At 54.7% G+C, this 19,351-nt stretch overlaps 7 protein-coding genes across 7 annotated transcripts; 5 read left to right on the forward strand and 2 right to left on the reverse strand.

Annotated features, from left to right (window-relative positions):
• Nucleotides 1-2,874: 2,874 nt before the first annotated feature.
• Nucleotides 2,875-3,882, reverse strand: DRE2 (electron carrier; the record flags this gene model as incomplete). The annotated part of the gene is made up of 2 exons (XM_049357188.1): nucleotides 2,875-3,182; nucleotides 3,234-3,882. The coding sequence occupies 2 exons, from the start codon at nucleotides 3,880-3,882 to the stop codon at nucleotides 2,875-2,877; spliced, it is 957 nt and encodes a 318-aa protein (XP_049208552.1).
• A 1,148-nt stretch (nucleotides 3,883-5,030) lies between these two features.
• J4E79_008332 (uncharacterized protein) lies at nucleotides 5,031-5,617 on the forward strand (the record flags this gene model as incomplete). The annotated part of the gene is made up of 2 exons (XM_049357189.1): nucleotides 5,031-5,263; nucleotides 5,383-5,617. 2 exons carry the CDS (start codon nucleotides 5,031-5,033, stop codon nucleotides 5,615-5,617), a joined length of 468 nt encoding a protein of 155 aa, XP_049208553.1.
• Nucleotides 5,618-6,258: 641 nt separating this feature from the next.
• J4E79_008333 (uncharacterized protein) lies at nucleotides 6,259-10,490 on the forward strand (the record flags this gene model as incomplete). Its single annotated transcript, XM_049357190.1, has 4 exons — nucleotides 6,259-6,552; nucleotides 6,604-6,670; nucleotides 6,728-10,042; nucleotides 10,093-10,490. The coding sequence occupies 4 exons, from the start codon at nucleotides 6,259-6,261 to the stop codon at nucleotides 10,488-10,490; spliced, it is 4,074 nt and encodes a 1,357-aa protein (XP_049208554.1).
• Nucleotides 10,491-12,048: 1,558 nt separating this feature from the next.
• On the forward strand, nucleotides 12,049-13,606 carry CKI1 (bifunctional choline kinase/ethanolamine kinase cki1; the record flags this gene model as incomplete). Its single annotated transcript, XM_049357191.1, has 4 exons — nucleotides 12,049-12,253; nucleotides 12,365-12,513; nucleotides 12,564-12,969; nucleotides 13,017-13,606. The coding sequence occupies 4 exons, from the start codon at nucleotides 12,049-12,051 to the stop codon at nucleotides 13,604-13,606; spliced, it is 1,350 nt and encodes a 449-aa protein (XP_049208555.1).
• Nucleotides 13,607-14,567: 961 nt separating this feature from the next.
• Nucleotides 14,568-16,611, forward strand: J4E79_008335 (uncharacterized protein; the record flags this gene model as incomplete). Its single annotated transcript, XM_049357192.1, has 2 exons — nucleotides 14,568-14,896; nucleotides 14,946-16,611. 2 exons carry the CDS (start codon nucleotides 14,568-14,570, stop codon nucleotides 16,609-16,611), a joined length of 1,995 nt encoding a protein of 664 aa, XP_049208556.1.
• Nucleotides 16,612-16,846: 235 nt separating this feature from the next.
• On the reverse strand, nucleotides 16,847-17,788 carry J4E79_008336 (uncharacterized protein; the record flags this gene model as incomplete). Its single annotated transcript, XM_049357193.1, has 1 exon — nucleotides 16,847-17,788. The coding sequence occupies one exon, from the start codon at nucleotides 17,786-17,788 to the stop codon at nucleotides 16,847-16,849; it is 942 nt and encodes a 313-aa protein (XP_049208557.1).
• A 779-nt stretch (nucleotides 17,789-18,567) lies between these two features.
• Nucleotides 18,568-19,316, forward strand: J4E79_008337 (uncharacterized protein; the record flags this gene model as incomplete). The annotated part of the gene is made up of 3 exons (XM_049357194.1): nucleotides 18,568-18,628; nucleotides 18,712-19,100; nucleotides 19,167-19,316. 3 exons carry the CDS (start codon nucleotides 18,568-18,570, stop codon nucleotides 19,314-19,316), a joined length of 600 nt encoding a protein of 199 aa, XP_049208558.1.
• Nucleotides 19,317-19,351: the final 35 nt, after the last annotated feature.

The following is a 19,351-nucleotide window of genomic DNA, read 5'->3' on the forward strand; positions in this document are numbered from 1 at the left end:
ATATACGAACTACAGATGCAAATATATTGATATGTTCCAACGCCTACTAATGCTCGTCCAAACCCCATACTCGTTCCCCGTGTATACAACAGCTCAATCATATTCATCAATATCATACCTCCCCGCCTCCCTCTGCGTACTACACCACTCCTCACTCGCCAACCCACCCTCCTTCCTCCTCACCAACGCCTCCGCATCCTTACACCAATCACACGCAAAGTCACACTCTGGCGTTTCCTCATCCGCAAAATATTTAGCAATGAGCCTATGCCGACATTTACTCGTGGTCTCACAGTAACCCACTAGTGCCTCTAAACTCTTCGCTCGATGCGTCATCTGCTGCTGTTGAGCCTGTAATCCCGCTCCTGCTTTAGGCTGACGAGCAATATCCCTCGACAGTGAATGCGCAGCTCGATCGCGGTCTTCGCGGCCGTAGTATAAGATGCAAATCGATGCTTTGCCGTCTCGACCTGCGCGGCCGGCTTCTTGGTAGAACCCTTCGAAGGATTTGGGGATCTGCCAATGTACTACAAAACGTACGTTTTCTTTGTCGATGCCCATGCCGAAGGCTGTTGTTGCGACAACGACGTCGTACCCGGCTTTGTTGGCTACCCAGCCTGATAGCGCGTCTGCGCGGTCTGAGACGGAGAGGCCTGCGTGGTAGGGTTTTGCACCTATGCCGTCTGAGCGGAGGCGTGCGGCGAGGGACTCACAGTCTTTGCGGAACAGCGTGTAGATGATACCTGGGACGTTGTCTGAGCGCTGGTTCTGGGATGCTAGTTGAGAGGCGCGCTCGGGATTTGCGGCACGGCGGGCGTGGATGGATTTGAGAAACTTGATGAAGTCGTCGTAGTGGTCTTCTGCGTCCGATTTAAAACGCACTTCGTAGTGGAGGTTGGGTCTGCTGGTGCTCATGCGGAACATCTTCAGCTTCTTCGGGTCCAAGGCGAGCGTGGTGATGATGTCGTCTCTTACACGCGCTGTTGCAGTGGCTGTCAGACATATGACCGGTACGTCAGGAAACTCCTTCTTGAAGAATGACAGTTGCTGGAATGAAGGGCGGAAGTCGTGTCCCCATTCGCTGACACAATGGGCTTCATCGACAGCGATGCGAGCCAGTTCTCCTTGAGAGTGGATGACTCGAAGGATCTTGCGAAAGTTGTCGCCCTGACAGAACTCTGGTGTTACGTAAAGCAGGCGAGTTAGGGGATGACCGCATTGAAGGTCAGCTATGATCCTCTTTTTGTCTACCTGTGGCGTAGTACTGTTGATCGTCTCGACTCTGATGTTGGCATTGCGCAGAGAGGCAACTTGGTTGTTCTGGTGACTAATGAGCACTGATTCTGGAGAGATAGCGTGAAGACGTACCATCAGTGCCAGCAAGGGAGATATCACAATAGTGACTAGCAAGATTAGCGGCGATGGCGGCTCTATGTTGACTTGAACATACTGCCGAAATCGACCACCGCGGGAAGCTGATAGCACAGACTCTTTCCAAAAGAGGTTGCTGCCTGTAGGAAGACATCTTCACCCTCCAACGTAGCTGTGACGACCTCTCGTTGTAGTGGCCTGTGAAGGACATCAGTAGATGCAAAACATAACGAGGAGAATGGCATACCGGAAGCTTGCTTTCTTGAACACCTTCCTCAGCGTAAAATCGAGATTCGAGTACGGTCGTTTCCTTTTGGCAGGCATGACTCGCGATGTGAAGAACGGTGAAATAAACGGATGGAAGGGTCGAAGGATTAGATCCAGACTTTTCACCGCCCGTGTGGTTGTAGCAGTGGCTTTACGGGAAGGCGAAGGCCCATGTTGGTTCGGCCAGATCAGAGTATAAGAAACCTAAGAAGTCGTGCTAAGTCTACGGGCTGCAAGAGCGACGCGAGGTCGCGCACGTGGTCAATCGCGCTAGCACGTGAGGCCCCACCTGGGCACAGAAAGATTCCATTGACTCCAGCGACTACCTCCTCCACCATTTTTCATCTGTAGAACCTCTTGCTGCGAATGCCAAGGTAGCCGTTTCGCGAAATGGACAAGATGTCTGTATAACCCGGCCACCACTGGCGCGTCGCAAACCCTCCTCCCCACATCCCAATGCTCTCACCGGCAGCATCATGTCTGAGCCAAACTCACAAGCGCAACCTCCACCTGGTTTCGTAATCAAAGACTACTCAAACTTCCCACCAAAGACGCGCCTCTCCATCGCCGACAAAGTAGCCAAGCTCGAAAGAAAAGTCTTCCCAGCAATCGAGCATTTCAACTACGATGTAGAACTCAAGAAAAAGAACACGGGACTACTCCTGGTTTTCAAAGAAGACGATGCAGACAAGCTGATCGGATACCTCGTCTACCAGCGAATGAAGAGATTGGCTTGGCTACATAAACTCTGTGTCATCGAGCAAGAAAGAGGGAGAGGGCTTGGTAGAGCTCTGATACATTGCTTTCGTCATCAAATGGAGAAAGGGGGCTGTAGTACAATCTTTCTATGGGTAGACGAGAGCCGTTCTCCTGCTAGAGCACTGTATGCGTCGTGTGGCTTTCAGCAGGCGGAATGCCGTCCTGATTACTATGGACCTGGACGAACGGCCTTGAAGCTTGAGTTGTCACTCGACGACTGAACACAATCAAAAAACCTGGAAGTGGAGTTGAAGAGGCTATCCGCAGTTCAGTTCCAGCGAAGGTGAATACTGGTATCAGGGTGGGATGTGTAACTGGATATTCATTCGAGAGTAGGACATCACGGTCCTTTCATCTATTTCGTCATTTATCATCCAAAACTCAACAAAAAGCTATGTAGCAACGTTATCTATCCCAGACTGTCGAAGCCCCTACACCATACGCCATACCATGCAATAATCGTTCTGTCGCCGGCTCCTACAACTGAATATCGTTGTTCAGCAACCGTACTTCCTCACCGGGCTTGAACGCCGGCAGGCCAATGTACGGGCATCCGTCACATCTGAACGCATCGCCCAGTGCGCAGTTTCCGCAGCTGCCGACCTTTCCTTGTACTGTAAAGTCTACCTCGTCGAGGTCGTCGGCATCCAACTTGAGCGAGTTCAATGCTTTATCGGCGGAGGTGCGTTTGGCGGCGTCTTCGGCTTCGAGTTTCTCCTTCATACCGCAGGTGCAGTCTTTACATGCGCGTCGTCGCTTGCCGGGCTTAGGTTGGCATTCGAGTGCTGTAACCATGTTAGCAGGGCCCCTTATGGTAGTAAGAGGACTTGACGTACGTTGGAGGACTGGACGAGCCATATCTGCCTCTGTAATGAGGTCGTCCTCGTCAATCAGATCGTCATCCTCGCCCGTGATGATTGGATCGTCGAGATCATCACTGAAATCGACGAAGCCCACGCCTGCTGCTGGCTTGACGGGCTCAGGCTGGTTGCGCTTGCGAAGGTTGAGCGGAACTGAACCATCCGGGTTGACTGTGCCATTTGCGCCGTTCGTTCCGTTTGTTCCATTCGCGCCATTTGCCTTCTTGCCGAACTTCAGCGGTATCGACACCGGCTCCTCTTGCTCGGGCTTGGTCATGCCATCGGCCGTCTCTGTCAGTCCTGCCAGGATAGCCTCTGTCTTCTCTGCGCCTTGGAAGGGGCCTGCCTGGCTCTTAAGAACACCCCCCACCTTCAGTGCGCTGACTACTTTGTTCATGACATCCCGTGCCAGCAACTTGTGACTTTCGCGCGTGGTACCGTCGGCGTCGGCGAGGAGGAGAACAACATCGTATGTAGACGCGGGCAGATTGACCAGACCAGCGGCGATACGGTCGAGCATCTGCAGGTCGGTCGAGTTGCGATCGTGGATCTCGTAAACTTGGTCAAGTCGCTCTGGGTGCGCCGCAATCGACGGCGTGCCGATCAGAAGGCATCGCGGGGCCATGGTGGGGTATCGTGGCGCTGTGTGTCGATGGAGGGGTAGATGGGTGTTGCAAAACCAAAGTGTATCGAGATATGAACTCTGCGAACACTGTGCAGAAGCGTGAGAGAAGAAAGGCGTGTTTCAACGAAAGGCGCGTCCCGGGAAACTTTTCTGGTCTGCGGCCTCGGAGGCGGAGAAAGCGCTGCTGATGCAATCACTGAGAAATCCGCGGCGATTGGTCATACCACCCTGGGCTGATTACGAGCTGACCGGAACACGTGATTCCGGATCAAGTGGGATGGCGGCATGTGTGTGCGAGTGGATCCAGCGCATTAGCGTGCGAGGAACAAACATCTAGAATCTGGGGTAATCACCGTTGCGCTGAAGCCATGGCACGCAGGAGGCCATTGTAGACAAATCTTGGAGATTGTTCTTCCTCGATAGCATCGTTGACCTGCAATTGACTCATAGACCAAGTTTGCGCATGGCTGTGGTGCTGTGTCTCAATGAATCGTCGCCCACGCGACACCGCCGGGGGGATTCAGGTACCAGTGACGTACCCTTCCCCTCGTTGCTTCCTCAAAAGCTCAGGGTCACCGAGATCCGACCGACAACAATGTGTGTCCAGTTACTGTATACAGGTGGAAGCTATGAGCACAACTGCAGTAGCCGGAGCTGGGCAGCTGAGGGCGAATCTTCTAGAGGCGCGTCGTTCCAGGGCCCATCTTGGTCGCGATATAAAGGCAGGAGCTCCTCCCAGCTTCCCCGCCTTCCAACGCCAGTCGCGTGAGATGCATTGCGCCTTCCTTTATCAAACCAGCCACCATCGTCTCTGCTAACCTCGTCTTCACTAACACATTGCTGCCACTTGTCCACAGATCTGCAAGGTACGCATCTGGCCGCGTTGCTTCACGCAAGACGACGCCATCGGGTCAAAGCTCCCATCACGAGACCATGTACTGACCCGCTTGAGCTTCTTACAGTCACAGTAGCTCCGAGCCCGCCGTTGCAGGATACTTCAATCCATTCTGACTTTCTTCCATCACATCACAAACAACCTCTAGTCAATCCATCGACTCAAGACATCAAACAGTAAGTGCTGCCTTTCATCTTGTCTACCGACGCTCTTAGCTGCTTTGCATTGAGTCTCTGAGATCGATATGACCTCAATGGCTCCTCGGCGTAAGACGGCAGGAGGCTCTGGAGCAACTCAAGCTTGTTCGTACATCTTACTGACATCTGAAGTGACTCGCTCTCACAAGTTCACTGATCGCGACCACGCCGGCATTGCTGATGGCACTGCCGAGCGTGAGACGCGACTTCCCAAATACTTCGCCAAATCCGGCCATGCCGACACCGACCCGACCAAGACAAAGAAGGGTGGCAGCGGCAAGGGCAATTGGTGAGTACAGTCTATCTGCTTCCTTACTATCCGCTCGAGAGACAGTCGCAACTCGCGAGACAGCTCTTCCTTCATGAGTGGTTGTATCATAGAACCCATGACTGACAACATCGTTCCAGGGGCGCCGCTGGTGACGAGGTCGAAGATATCAGGCCCAATATGGCTTACGCCCGCCGTCGAAGCAATTCGTCCACCCACAACATGAAGGACTTCAAGACCAAGTTCGAGACCATCGAGACCGAGCCCGTCTTCGAAGAAGAGATTCACGGCCCTCTTGGTGAAGAACTCGAGAAACAGAGCACCACCTCGACGGAGAACAGTATCGCTGAGGAGGAACACGACAAGAAGATGTAAAGGCTGAGTGTGGAGCCTACGGATAATGGCATGGCTGCGTGTCGACTGGCTAGTCGGCATGTGGGAAGCCATCGCTTGCCGCGAACAATTTGACCGAGCAGATATCGTCGTCTTTCCAGGCTGATATGCTCACACATGTACCATGTTTCTCTGGGAGGAAGTATTACGTTCTCTAGTACGGCCATGCAAGTTCACACGGGCATGCATGGTCGGAAGTTGACCACAATGGCGTTTTCTGACAACTGTAACGAGTATGATAAATGATAAATCAAACACAAACACAACGCACTTGACTCTTTTGCTATATGTGACTCGAGAAAGATGGCGCTCTCATCTGAATAGACAGCATGGTAGATTGCGAGCAGAATCGTGTAATGAATAGCAGATTCAATGAACGACCAAGCGGTTGCACTAATTCCCTCGTGTATATAAGATCTGTTGTTAGTAAAGTACGGGCGTAGTGCAGTGAATTGTTAGATGATGGTGCGTGCCTGGCGACTCACTAGCAGCCCTGGAGCTGGCTCCAAACTCCGGGCGCTAGCGTTGGTTGGATCCCTGCCAAAACAGAACAACTCAGCGAGCAACATCATCACCGGCGCGCTCCTTCGCGTTCTCAACCGCCATCTCCAACACCTCGCATCATGTTCTCGCCCGAGGCGTCCATCGCGAGCGCGCGCAGCTCTTTGCGCAACCCCCGACGCAGACCGCGGATGGAATCCGAGAGCCTACGCAGCAGAAAGCGCAGTAAACTCAACGACGCGACCTTCAAGGACCCTGCCGACGCTCACATCAACGGAAACGGAAGTGCCTCGACAAATGGCCACGCGGTACAGAGTGTCGACCACTCGGTTGTTGTGGTCGACATGCCCTTGAGCATTCGGGAGAAGAAGACGGCACCGAAGCGCGCGCCCAAGGAGGACACGGGCACGTATCTTGTGAGTAGATGCGCATCTACGCGAGACGGCACTGCTAACATGAGACTGCAGACCAAGAACGCAAACTACAGTGTCAAGAAACTGCCTGGCTTCCCGTCAGCGCTCCTCCGCCCATCGAGTACGGCCTACACATCGTCACCCACCGCAATGCGCGCCTGCTGACACTCATCTCTAGCTCCGATATATGCCACCGCCCTTCCCTCCGCCGGCCTCGCGCTTGCCCTGACATCAGATCGAGCCCTCGTCTGGGACTACAGCGCCCCGAACGGCCCTTCAAAGGTCGTCTCTCTAAACCTGAACTTCGGCCTAAGACCAACTGAACCTCTACCGCTCGGCGCCATCGTCCGCAACGGCCCCACCAACGACTACGGCATCGTCGCGCTCGCGCCTTCGACAGGCAAGATCAGCTTCTGGGAGAACATCGACAGCGCAGACACTCGAAGCCTATACCCCCAGCGCCAGCAAGGGGTGGATGGCTTTGTGAAGCTGTACTCTGGGGAAACCATAACCGGCCTGGTCGATGTCGAGCACGCGGGCTACGTCCTGGTCTTCAGCAGCGGCAGACTCGCTCAGCTGACTCTGCGCGATTCTCAGGGTCGACCAAGCGTTGCGACAACAGTCTTGAGCGCACCAAATGGCTCGGGAGGTAGCTTCTTCAGCTTCAAAGGCCTTCTCGGAGGATCCATCCGGAAGACCATCGCCTCCGTCAAGGCCCGGACATCGCAATCCAAGGGCCACATGGAAGTCATCTCGGCGACGCGAAACGGCCTCTTTCAGACCTGGGACTTGAGCTGGTCAGGACAAAACAGCCACCAACGAGACGTAGACGTATACGATGCGATCCTGTCGGCAGTTCAAACAGACACCGTTCCAGAAGTACGCAACCAGCAGGATGTCCATGTGCTGGATTTTGCCATTATGGAACAACAACAGGGTCAGGATGCTGTCAACCTTCTGGTTTTGGTGGCACTGTCTGGCCGGGACTCAATGGACTACTTCCTCGTGGAGGTGGATCTGTCGAGGACAGCCGGTACTATTAGCAGGGCGATACCAGTCCGCAACTTTCATCAGCCGCAGCTTACCAAGGAGCCGACCGGAACGCTTCTTCTGCCACAGCCTGGACACACAGCCTACGTCCAGTTCCCAGGAGCAGTCTTCGTCGCATCCCTCGCTCAACCAGAGGAGAGCCCAGAGGCACAACTGCTCGCAGACTCAGGCCGTTCTAGTTTACCCTTCCAGGACACCGTATATTTCCGCCCAGAAGTGACTCTTGCAGGCACTGCCCTGGAGACCGCGATACGGAAGGACAAGAAATCGACTGCTCTCGTCTTCGTCCAGCAATTCGGCCTTTTACAGATCAGCGCGTTGCCTCCTACCACAGACGATCAGGATAGAGAGCGCGTGAAAGTGACCGCACGCAGCAAACTCGAGCAGGCCACCTTCTTCAGTACCATTCCCTCCAACATCATAGACTTCTCTGTCAAATCACGCTTTTCGTTCGCAGAGGAGGAGACTGCGGAAGCTGCACTTGCTATCAGTGCCGGCATCTTGAGCTCCTCGTACGACTACTTGGAGAAGGGAGTTTCGAACTTGGACGACCAATTCCAGCAGCGCTCCTTCGCCCTCCGTACCCTGATCACTCAACTACAAACCGATTATCCCCCCGTATCTTTCCAGACAAGGTGGCGGCTATTGTGGCATGCCGAGAAGCTCGCGGCTGCACACAAGCTCTGGCTCTGGTACCAAGACAAGCTGCAGGACCAACAAGCACACCCGGATACCTACCCAGAGAAGATTCTGATGAGCGACATTATCAGAGCCTTGAATGAGCGCTACAAGAGCGGCCTCGATTCTGAGCTAGGCGAGAACGACACTATTCGACAATTCTTCGTTAAGGACGTTGACAGCCTTCACACGCTGATACCTTGGGGCTGGTTCTACCTGAGGACCTTCTATATGAAAGAGGGACTAAAGCAAACACCGTCCATCATGCAGAGGCTTAGTGAAGGTACCGATGTCATGCTTGTCGCTTTGGAAACAGCTTTCGAGTTCCGTCAAGCAAACGTAGAAGTATACGGTCTCGACCCTGATTGCCTGGACGACAGCATCCTCAAACCGGACTATGGCTACGATATGCTACCTCCGTTCTGGACGTCGTCTCACAACATCGTCAGCTCAATTCGAAGCCTCATTGACGTTGGCCGCAACCTAGCAGTGGACAACTACGAGGAAGGCTACCAAGAACTCCTGGCACAAAAGATCGGCAAGGACAACCCTCGCTTGGTGAAGCTTGGATGTCAGACTCACATTGAACGATTTGAGTGGGCTCTCGCCCAGAGCGATGAGAAGACACGAGCCATGGGCCGCAGCCTCAAGGATGAGTGGAACAATAACGTCCGACCATCGCACATCATGGGCTTGATGGAGATTGGACTCCCTACAGAAGGAATGGAACTGGCCGAGCAGTATCACGATATGTCGACTCTCGTCAACTTGATCTGGGAAGAGTCCAACTGGCTCGAGACGGAGAAGGCGAACACCCGCAGCAAGATGGAGCAGGCGGAGAGCACAGTCAAGCTCAACCGGATAAAAGAGCGCATTGCGCGCTACTTCGAGGTCTATGGTGATGACTGGGCTGGAGCATTCTACTCCAAGTACATCAACGAAAACCAAGCTGGACAACTCTTCATGAAGGAGTATCTCAACCAGCCGGCACTCACAAAGTTCCTGCGAGCCGAGCCGTCGCGCGCCAGGCTAGCATGGATCAATGAAGTCTGCGGCGAGAAAGACTACGAAACTGCTGCTGAAGTTCTCTTTGAGGCTGGCTCGAAGCAGGAGACAAACGCGTGGTGCCAGCGCGTTGAGCTCTCCATGGCCAAGCTTGCCCTGCTCTGCAAGAAGGAGGCAAAGCATGGCGACAACCAAGCAGTAGTCGACCCACGCAGGGAAAACCCTAAGGCGCTGAAGGTCCGCGCAGCCATGTACCAAAGCATCGAGCAACAACTGGAGTACACCAAGATCCAAGAGGAGGTTTATGAGCGCTTGCTACCCATCATCACCGGAGCTCTGGATGAAGACTCTGCTGTTGAACTCCTTATGGCCGAGTTTGGGCAAGGTCGTTTGAAGGATCGACCAGCACACCAGACCATCCTCAAAGAGGGTTTCGAGGCTCTGGTTCACCACAGGGTTATCGACCCTGCGCTCATGGTTGACATTCTCACGCTCATGAATGCAGACGACAGCGAGGAAGGTGTTACTTTGCTGGGGAACGACGAGTTCATCTACGCTTTCAAAGTCTTGACAGTCAACTGGAACAATATCCACCGGACAACTCGCGATGGCTTGCTAAAGCTTTTCTGGAAGCGATTGTGCATCAAGGACAACTGGGCTTTGATCAATAATGAAAAGGAGGTGCCTGATGCCAAAATCCACGATGTGTTGCAAGGCACAGTGATGGCATGGACATTCCGCGCCTTGTCCGCCATGTGCAGTAAGTTGATGTCTAGTACCATATGTTTGTTCACCACTAACAAGTTGCAGTCGGCAACTCTTTCATCCGGACCCTATGGCCCAAGAACCTTCGGGACCTTCTAGGCGCTGGAGGAACGCATGGAGAGCTTTGTGTTCGCTTTGCTGCCGAGGACCTTCGCAACCCGATCATCAAGGACAACCTGTTAGATGACGATATCCTTCGCGAGCAGGTTAGCAAGAACAGGCTCACCGATTGGTTCAAGGCAGCCTGGAACACGGGCAAGACCATGTACGCCCGCGAGCTGGCACTGCAGGGCAAGGTTCCTCCTCAGTCTATGCCAGCAGCCCCTCAAATGGCGGAGGAAGAAGTAGAGGACGAGGCGGAGCAGGACGCTGCTGGGTCGGAGACGTTTGACGGAGACGACGAGAGCGCACAGCAGGAAGACGTGGTGATGCAGGATTCATGAGAAGTCGTGACCGTATTCGGGGTTTCATCGGGCGCAGTGCATTCAGGACAGGCGCGTATCAAGCATTGGGCACGGCGTTTGAAACGTGTACTCTGCAGACGCGGACAGCGTTCATTTTCTTTTTTGTCATCAAGTGTATTTCTAGCGATGGTTTTGCAGACGACAGGCGTCCTATCTCGTCCCATGTCAGTACCTGACTAGAGACGAGAAAGAGGATGATTAGAGTTGGAACCCAATGTATAAAAGTGACTATCTGGGTAATGCATGAAGTCTTAGGGGAGAGCCATGAATAGTGACATGCATAACCGCCTATCGGCAAGGGTCTCGACTCTGTTCTGTGGAGTCAAGCGACGACAAGCGTTCATTTGCGCGGTGGGTACCCAGCCGTGTCAGGGAACCGAGTGTGGCGCGAGCGAGAGGGCGCGGAAGCCGACGCGCACCAATGACCTGACTCGGCAACGGCCGTTGGGTGACTTGAGGCCGGGTTGTGAAAAAGTGGTGCTGCGCGTTGAGATGAGAGGCGGGAGATGTCGATGGAGTACATGTCAAGAGGACTACCTTTGCTTCTTTCTTGTCGCACCAAAACCGTTGGCCATGCCGTGAGGCGAAGCCGCCGACTTGACGTAGGCGGCATGCATGAACAGCATGAGGCACAGCAGCGGTGAGGCTGGACAGGACACACGACCGGCCAATACGTGCTAGCCGTGCCGGTACTGTTGCGGCTCTACAGCAGGAAAGATCGTCGAGCTGCGACGGCGATGGCGATGGAGATGTCGATGTCGATGGCGATGACGAACGACAGAGTCTTCACCCTGCTGATTGCCGTCGCGAATCCGCTGACCAGGCTTCCCTTCGCGCGGGCGCGCTTGTTGGCTGGGAAAGGATGCGTCGAATTTCCGAGGGCGTCCCAGGGCTGCTTTTGCTCGGAGGATGCTAGTTCTGGTGTGGACTGTGCTGCAGGTACAACAACAAAGTGACAGCTCAGTGGGGAAAGGACGGCTGCGCCGCGAGCGACCTGGGATGGGCTGCGGAATGCATGAAAGCCAGAATTGAGCCGCTGCATCGGGCTGCCCACGCCTGCGCCCACGACGACGGCCAGCGTGCACTTCCGTCTCTATGCAGGCGGGTGTAAATAGCTCACGGTGGCAGTCCCGTGCTCTCAGTGAATTGGGTGCTACTAAGAGTCTAGCGAAGGGTCGGTTGATAGGTTGCTAGTGCACGCCCCATGCCCAGTCGCTCCTTCCCCTTCTCCACGTCTTTTCCGCGTCGAGAGTCGGTCGCTCTTTCTTCACTATACGTGCCTGTCCTACGTGCCTTCCTCTGACCTCCCCGTCCCCTCGCACGCTGCTCGTTGCAGCACCACAGGTCGCTCCCGCCTCGCCCTCGACCCGCCGTCTCAGCAACGCCGAGTCGCGTTCGCCGGTTGCATAGCCTCGTTCCCGGCCTACGGCTGCGGCCCTGTCTCGCTGCTGTCACAACCACCAAGCCACGCACCTCTCTGCCACTCCCGTCCACCTCCCTTCCTCCTCCCCTCCGTTATCCGGACTCCATCGACACCATGGCGAGCGGCAGCACGAGCTCCAACGTCGTCGGCGTGCACTACCGCGTCGGCAAGAAGATTGGCGAGGGCAGCTTCGGCGTCATCTTCGAGGGCACCAACCTGCTCAACCAGCAGCAGGTCGCCATCAAATTCGAGCCGCGCAAGAGCGACGCTCCTCAATTGCGCGATGAGTACCGCACATACAAGATCCTCGTGGGCTGCCGTAAGTACCGACCTCGCTTCCCCTTTACCGCTTGTTTTGGTGCTCGTGATCGACACCACCCTGTATATCAACGCATGTATGCACCTCGACTAGGTGGCTAACCATCTGCAGCCGGGATCCCTAATGTCTATTATTTCGGCCAGGAAGGCCTTCACAACATTCTGGTCATCGACCTCCTCGGCCCGAGCTTGGAGGACCTGTTCGACCACTGCAACAGGAAGTTCTCCATCAAGACGGTCGTCATGGTAGCCAAGCAGATGGTACGTTCCGACAGCATCATTGCACTCTCCTCTGCTCACACCTCATCTAGCTGTCACGGGTTCAGACCATCCACGAGAAGAACCTCATCTACCGCGACATCAAGCCCGACAACTTCCTCATCGGCCGCCCTGGCTCAAAGAGCGCCAATGTCATCCACGTCGTCGACTTCGGTATGGCGAAGCAGTACCGTGACCCCAAGACGAAGCAGCACATCCCGTACAGGGAACGCAAGTCTCTCTCCGGTACCGCTCGATACATGAGCATCAACACCCATCTCGGGCGCGAACAATCCCGTCGCGACGACCTCGAGGCGCTCGGTCACGTCTTCATGTACTTCCTGCGCGGTGGATTGCCATGGCAAGGTCTCAAGGCTGCCACCAACAAGCAGAAGTACGAGAAGATTGGCGAGAAGAAGCAGACCACCCCCATCAAGGATCTGTGTGATGGCTTCCCTGGTACGTTGGCTGCATCCACTAATTCTATCACTACTAACAATGCGCAGAGGAATTCAACAAGTACCTCAGCTACGTGCGCAACCTCGGTTTCGAGGACACACCCGACTACGACTACCTACGGGAGCTGTTCACTCAGGCTCTCAAGAGCACCGGAGAGGTCGAGGACGGCGAGTACGACTGGATGAAGCTGAACAACGGCAAGGGCTGGGAGGTCCTCAAGTCGCACCCATCGGCTGCCCAGGCGATGCACCACTCCAACGCCAACCCCAACTCATCCATGGCTGTGAACATGCAAGGCCAGCAACACAGGCAACAAAAGACGCATCTGCCTATCGACCACCACCGTCTCAACGAGCCTCTGCCAAAGCCTGGCGCGACCCGCGCCCAGCCCGGAAGGAGCCCACGCGAGACTATGAACCGTGATTCGCAAATCAAGCGGAAGAGCATGGGCGAGCTTGCGCCGCCCGAGGGTGCCTCGACGCAGGCCCAATTCCAACACAGCCAGCCCAACCTGGCACAAAACAACCGTGCTGCGCCTGCCAGCAGTCCGAACCCGCAACCGACGCGACAGAGTGCCGAGAAGCCTAGCTTCATGCAAAAACTGGCGAATGCCCTGTGCTGCGGCGCCAGCAAGTAGTAATCGCGGTCGCCAAGCTTGGTTTCCTTCCCTTTGCGTTGCATCCTGGAGTCCGTTCTTTGAGCGATAGTGTTCCCGGTCACGTTTTCTTCCTGTATAGGTATCTTGTAATGATTGATAGACGGGATCGAAAATCTCCTTCCACGGTAATAGTTACGACCGAGCGACCGAACCGCCTCCCACACCAGCCTGGATTCCTCATCAGCGCCGAAAAACATCATCACCACCCTCTCCTTCACCTCTGCGCTCCCGCGTTGCGAGACTACATCAGCTGGCAGTAGTGTGGGAGCGATTTTCCATTGGGCGCTTGCGGCGTTGCGGTGTGCTTGGGGAGGCTCGCACTTGTGGCATCTCATTTTCATTATTCATTTTGGCACGAGGAAAATATAGCATGTAAAGGAGTCTCTTCTGACGGCCCATCGCGTGTACAGGGCGACAGACGGATCTCGTTCTAGTTCAGGTAGAGTAGTCGGGCGAATAGACGCACTTACTACACCAAATTTCATCTTTGTCCAGTAGTGACGTTTGCCATGGTCAACATCATTGATGATCCATGGATGTCCGTCTGGCATTCTTGGTAGCGGCGATCTGAGGGGTCGGTCATGGGAGGGCACCAGGGAGCTATGGCCTCTTTGCGTATGCGATTGGAAGGTGCCGTAACAGCGGCAATCCATGACTCCATAGCTGTGCGTGCCTATAGCGCAAGAACTTGACTTGTAGCTTGATTTGCACTTGAATCTCTTCGAAAACCCTTGCGCATTCTTTTGGATTTAGGTATCCGCCCATTTTGACTTTTTCCTTCGCCATTCCAATATTCCCACACGTGAGGTACCCGCGCAGGGTCCAACGCGACTTCCCAACAACGAAATTAAGCTCGTCCACCCCGGGGCCCTGCGATTCCATCACCCGCACCCTCTCCTACTACCGGCTCATCGATCAGCGGCGCCTTGCGAAAGTTGCGATGGCGTCGGGACGCGATGTGCGCGATATGCTCGGGCTGCCTGCTGCCGGCGGTGATGCGCCAAAGGCAGTAGGTCCAGCAGCCGTGGCAGCGCAGACTCAGAAGCGCTCAAAGCCTGCAGGAGGGAGCAGGAAGATACGTACGTTTGGCAGTCCTTACGTCTTTCCTTGGGAAATCGTCAAAAGGTCGAGACTGACTCTCATTCGACCAGAGGGCGTTGCGCGCGAGGTTGCTGCGCTATATGGCGAACGGCCGCCGCCTGTCGCCGTCTACGAGGAGAAGAAGGCGTATCGGGCGAAGAGACAGAGCACTGGCCCTGCAAAGAGATGGTATGTACGCGCGACGCACTGCGGAGGATTGGCTAATTCGCGCTTCTAGGGTACAACAGCCGTTTATGAATCCGGCGCGCAACGATGGCCTCGTCCTCAAGCACTGGCGGCGCAAGCCCACGACCGCACCACCCGTGCAGGAAGCCGACGACGCGCCGATGCAGGAAAGCGACACCGCCGACAACTACATCGAGACGTGCGCCGACTACGCCAAATACGACATCAAAGTAGACATGCCAGGCTTCACAGACGAGGAATACAACCAGTACCTGCGGAGCGATGACTGGAGTCGCGAGGAGACAGACTACCTATTCGAAGTAGTAAAAGACTACTCGTATCGCTGGCCTGTGATATGGGATCGCTACGACTACAAGCCGACGCAACCACGCCCGTCAGAGCCAGCAAACAGTGAGGACCAAGCGCTAGCCACCATGCCCTTTGCGCCGTCGAAGAAGCGGTCCCTAGAGGACCTGAAAGCACGCTTCTACGATATCTCAGCCAAGCTCATGAAGCAGCGCATACCAGAAGTCTCCATGGACGCCGACCAGTACAGCCTGTACGAGATGCTCACGAAGTTCGACCCGGTTATGGAGCGGAATCGAAAGATGTTGGCCACGGCGCTCATCAACCGCACAATGGACGAGGTCAAAGAGGAGGAGTTCTTGCTCACCGAGCTCCAGCGCATCAACATGGCAGCCAACCGGCTCGATGCCGAGCGCGAAGAACTCCGGGCACGACTGGACGCACCGCCGCAGAACCAGGCCGTTTCCGCAGGACTACAAGCCTTTACATCATCACAAGCCCTCCAGGCCCTCTTCCAGCAGCTGTTCCAGCAGGACCGTAGTAAGAAACGCGCATCTGGCGGTGGAACAGGACCTGGTAGACTCAGCCTCTCCGCCAACGACATGGTACACACTCCTGGTTCAGCACAACAACAGCTCTCGGCAGCAAATCGGCGGCAAAGCATGGCACAGAACCAACAACCTACCGCCCAGACGCCTGTCAAGCATCTCTCTCCACATCAAGAACACCGCTTCAACGTCTCAACACACGAGAGACTTACCTCGGGTGTCACATTTGGCTCGGACAAGCTGCTTAAGATGCGACAAGCAAAGAGCAACGTCCAGACTCAAAAGATCGGCCAAATGCTCGCGGCGTTGGGCGTTAGTGACATCGTCAGCATACCAACGAGCAAGGTCGGCGAAGTCTTTGAGAATCTCGTCTCGAAAGTTAGCAAGCTACTCGACGTGCGTAAGGTCCGAGAGAAGGAGGAGGGAGAGTGCAAAGTCTTGCTTGCTATGAAGGCTCGACGAGACGGCGGTGGTGAAGCGAGCGAAGGACAACCAAAACAAGAAGTCCCCGAATCACAACAACAAACACCCGGTGGGGACGACGACGCCGACGGGGAGAATGACGACGAGGAAGACGAAGATGACGTTAATAAAAACTACGGCGATGATGCCGAAGCCGATAGGGACGACCGCGAAGATAACAACGACGCTGACAACCCCGACGATGACGCCGAAGGCGAGGAAGACGAAGGTGGTTTCAACGGCGAAGACGACGATGGCGACGTGGATGCAGAAGGCGAAGATGAGAGTAGTAAACAGCAGTCTCGAGCGACCAGTCAAGGGGCACCGGGACAAAGCCATAAGAGGAGCGCCAGTGTGTTCTCTCAAGGCAGTGAAGTCAGTAGCAAACGGGCGAGGAAATGAGGGGGCTGGCTTTGACTGGGAGTGTGGTTTCTACTTTTGACTTCTGCTTTTGATAGCATAGCGATGGCGTTGGGATTGGATTGACAAGAAGGGAAAACATTCGTCATTGGGACTATGATACGGATATGGATATGGATAGGGGATTGGAATAGCCCTATTGGTATTGTTATACGATGCATCACTATCCACTGCATAACGCAGGAATGTACAACATCATCCTACCTCATGCAACTACTTATATCTTCGCCTTGACCTCCTCCTGTTCCAGCCTTGCAAACAACGGCGCGTTTCTTCCCCCACGAAACAGATCCAACATCTCCTTACCCATCCACGCCTGCCTGCTCTTCGCCAAACCTGTCTCCAAATCCGCAAATCGATCCGCTTGAATGAATATGCCCGCACCATTCGCCTTGCTGCCCTCATTGAACAACCAACACACCGCCAGCGCCACGGCTTCCGGTCGATTAATCGGCACACCTGCCTCCGCCATCTGCTTCGCATACGCATCAGGCTGCATAGCCAGCTTAGTGTTATTCGCCGTCAAGATAGGCGTAACCGTAATCGCAGGCGCAACAACCGAAATACTAATCCCCAGTTTCGCACATTCCTGCTTCAACGCCCTCATCAAGCCCACCACCCCATGTTTCGCCGCAGAATACAACGGCGCACCCGCTGAAGCCAGATACCCCGCTAAACTCGCCGTCAACACGATCGAACCACCCTCTGGCCCGTTTTTCCTCAGGTAATGAATGGCGAGTTTGGTCGTGGCAGCCGCGGCATTCATATCCAGCGTCAGCGTCCGGTGATCTGGTTCCGCCAGTTCTCCCTCGCTATCCAATGCATCGTCGAAGAATTGGTCGCCGTGTTCGGCTATCCCTGCGTTGACGAATACACAGTCTATACGGCCGAAGCGCGCGTAGCCTGCGGCGAATCCGGCGCGTTGCGATGGCCAGGAGGTTATATCGCACTTATGGAATAGCAGGTTGGAAGCCGAGTGCTTGAAAGTTGGAGGTGGGGGTTGGAGATCGAGCAGGATGAGGTTGTGGGATGGGTTTAGGGATGAGAGGAGGGTTGCTGTTGCGAGACCGATGCCGGAGGAGCCGCCTGTCATGAGGATTGTTTTTGGGGTGCTGGACAGTGTTTTTAGGTTGGAGGGGGACGGCGTGAAGAGCGTCATTGTCGGGTTGATGTGGATTTGGCTGGTCCACGGCTTGATAGAGGGTTGTTAATGTGCTCAATGATAGGTGCAATTTTGTGAAGATAGCAGTCTCAAGGAGATCAGGTTATGTGTCTTTGAATTAAAAGAGATTGAAATACTGTGAAAAGAGAAGAGTCTGGTCGATGCGGCTGAAAATACGCAGACGATTTGATTACCTAGGTTATATGTTGTAGTTGCGGGGTTGGCCTCGGAGGTGTCTGGATTGAGTCGACTCCTGGTACAATCGCCGCTGACTCGACTGGATGAATGAAGATAGTCTTACGTGAGCTCGCATGTATCCAGCTGTATGTAGTAGTGTACTATATTCTCTCCACGCTACGATGACAGTACTTTCGGTCTGCCCTCAGCGACTACAACAGCCCTTGACGGTTGTTATGTAGAATTTCTGAATCGTATGTATCGCCATAACTTGACGTATATTTTGAAAAACTGTGAATCGAAAGGTAGGACAGCAGATAACTACTATTAAAGTTGCGGTAGTGTAGACTCAACACGCCCCGGCGCGAAAGAGGGAGCGGCGCACGTGTCGGAGGTCTAACCGCTTTCGGAACGTACACCTGGAGTTTCGCGATCTCGAGCATACGAGCTTCAAGATTCCCAAGTGACCAGCTCACCCACGACTCAAACTCCGCGCTACAATCAGTCCTCCGCGGGGAAGCAGAACCGCAGACATGTGGAAACCAACATTACTGCTCGCAGCCGCGCTGGCGGTGCCGTCACAAGCGCTGCACTTCTTCATGGACGGAGCGGTCCAGAAGTGCTTCTACGAGGAATTGCCCAAGGACACGCTGGTTGTTGGTACGACACTTCCTCACATATGAGTCTCCTGGCATGGAGACGTCGCAGAGTCAGCGGGAGAACCCACGGCTAACAAACCCCAGGCCACTACCACGCCGAAGCATGGGACGACGCAACCAAGACGTACCAGACCAAGCCCGACGTCGGCGTCTTCGTCACTGTGGAGGAGACATTCGACAACAACCACCGTATCGTTGCCCAACGGGGTAGCTCGAACGGACGCTTCACCTTCAGCGCTGCCGACAGCGGTCAACATAGGATCTGCGTAACACCCCAGAACGTACCAAGCAGCGGCGGTGGCTGGTTGAGCTCAGGCGTACACGGCACAGTCAAGTTCACGCTGGATATGGCGATCGGAGAGACGAGCAGGATCGAGAGCACAGACAAGGACAAGGTCCAGACGCTGGTGCAGAAAGTCAAGGACTTGAACTCGAGGTTGCAGGACGTGAGGAGGGAACAGGTCTTCCAGAGAGTACGTTTGGCGTCCACTCATCCCTGGGAGAGATAATAGGAAGACACCAGCTAACATCTATTCCAGGAACGCGAAGCCGAATTCCGCGACCAGTCCGAACACACCAACTCCCGCGTCGTCCGCTGGACACTCATCCAACTCGTTATTCTGGGTGTGACATGTGTCTGGCAACTATCGCATTTGCGAGCTTTCTTCATCAAGCAGAAGCTTACCTAGAATCGTCGTCGATTACACACAACTTGTTTCGTTTC

The sequence above is a fragment of the Alternaria viburni genome (assembly GCF_023758015.1).
Source record: "Alternaria viburni strain BMP 2772 chromosome Unknown scaffold_19, whole genome shotgun sequence".
NCBI classification, from domain to species: Eukaryota; Fungi; Ascomycota; class Dothideomycetes; order Pleosporales; family Pleosporaceae; genus Alternaria; species Alternaria viburni.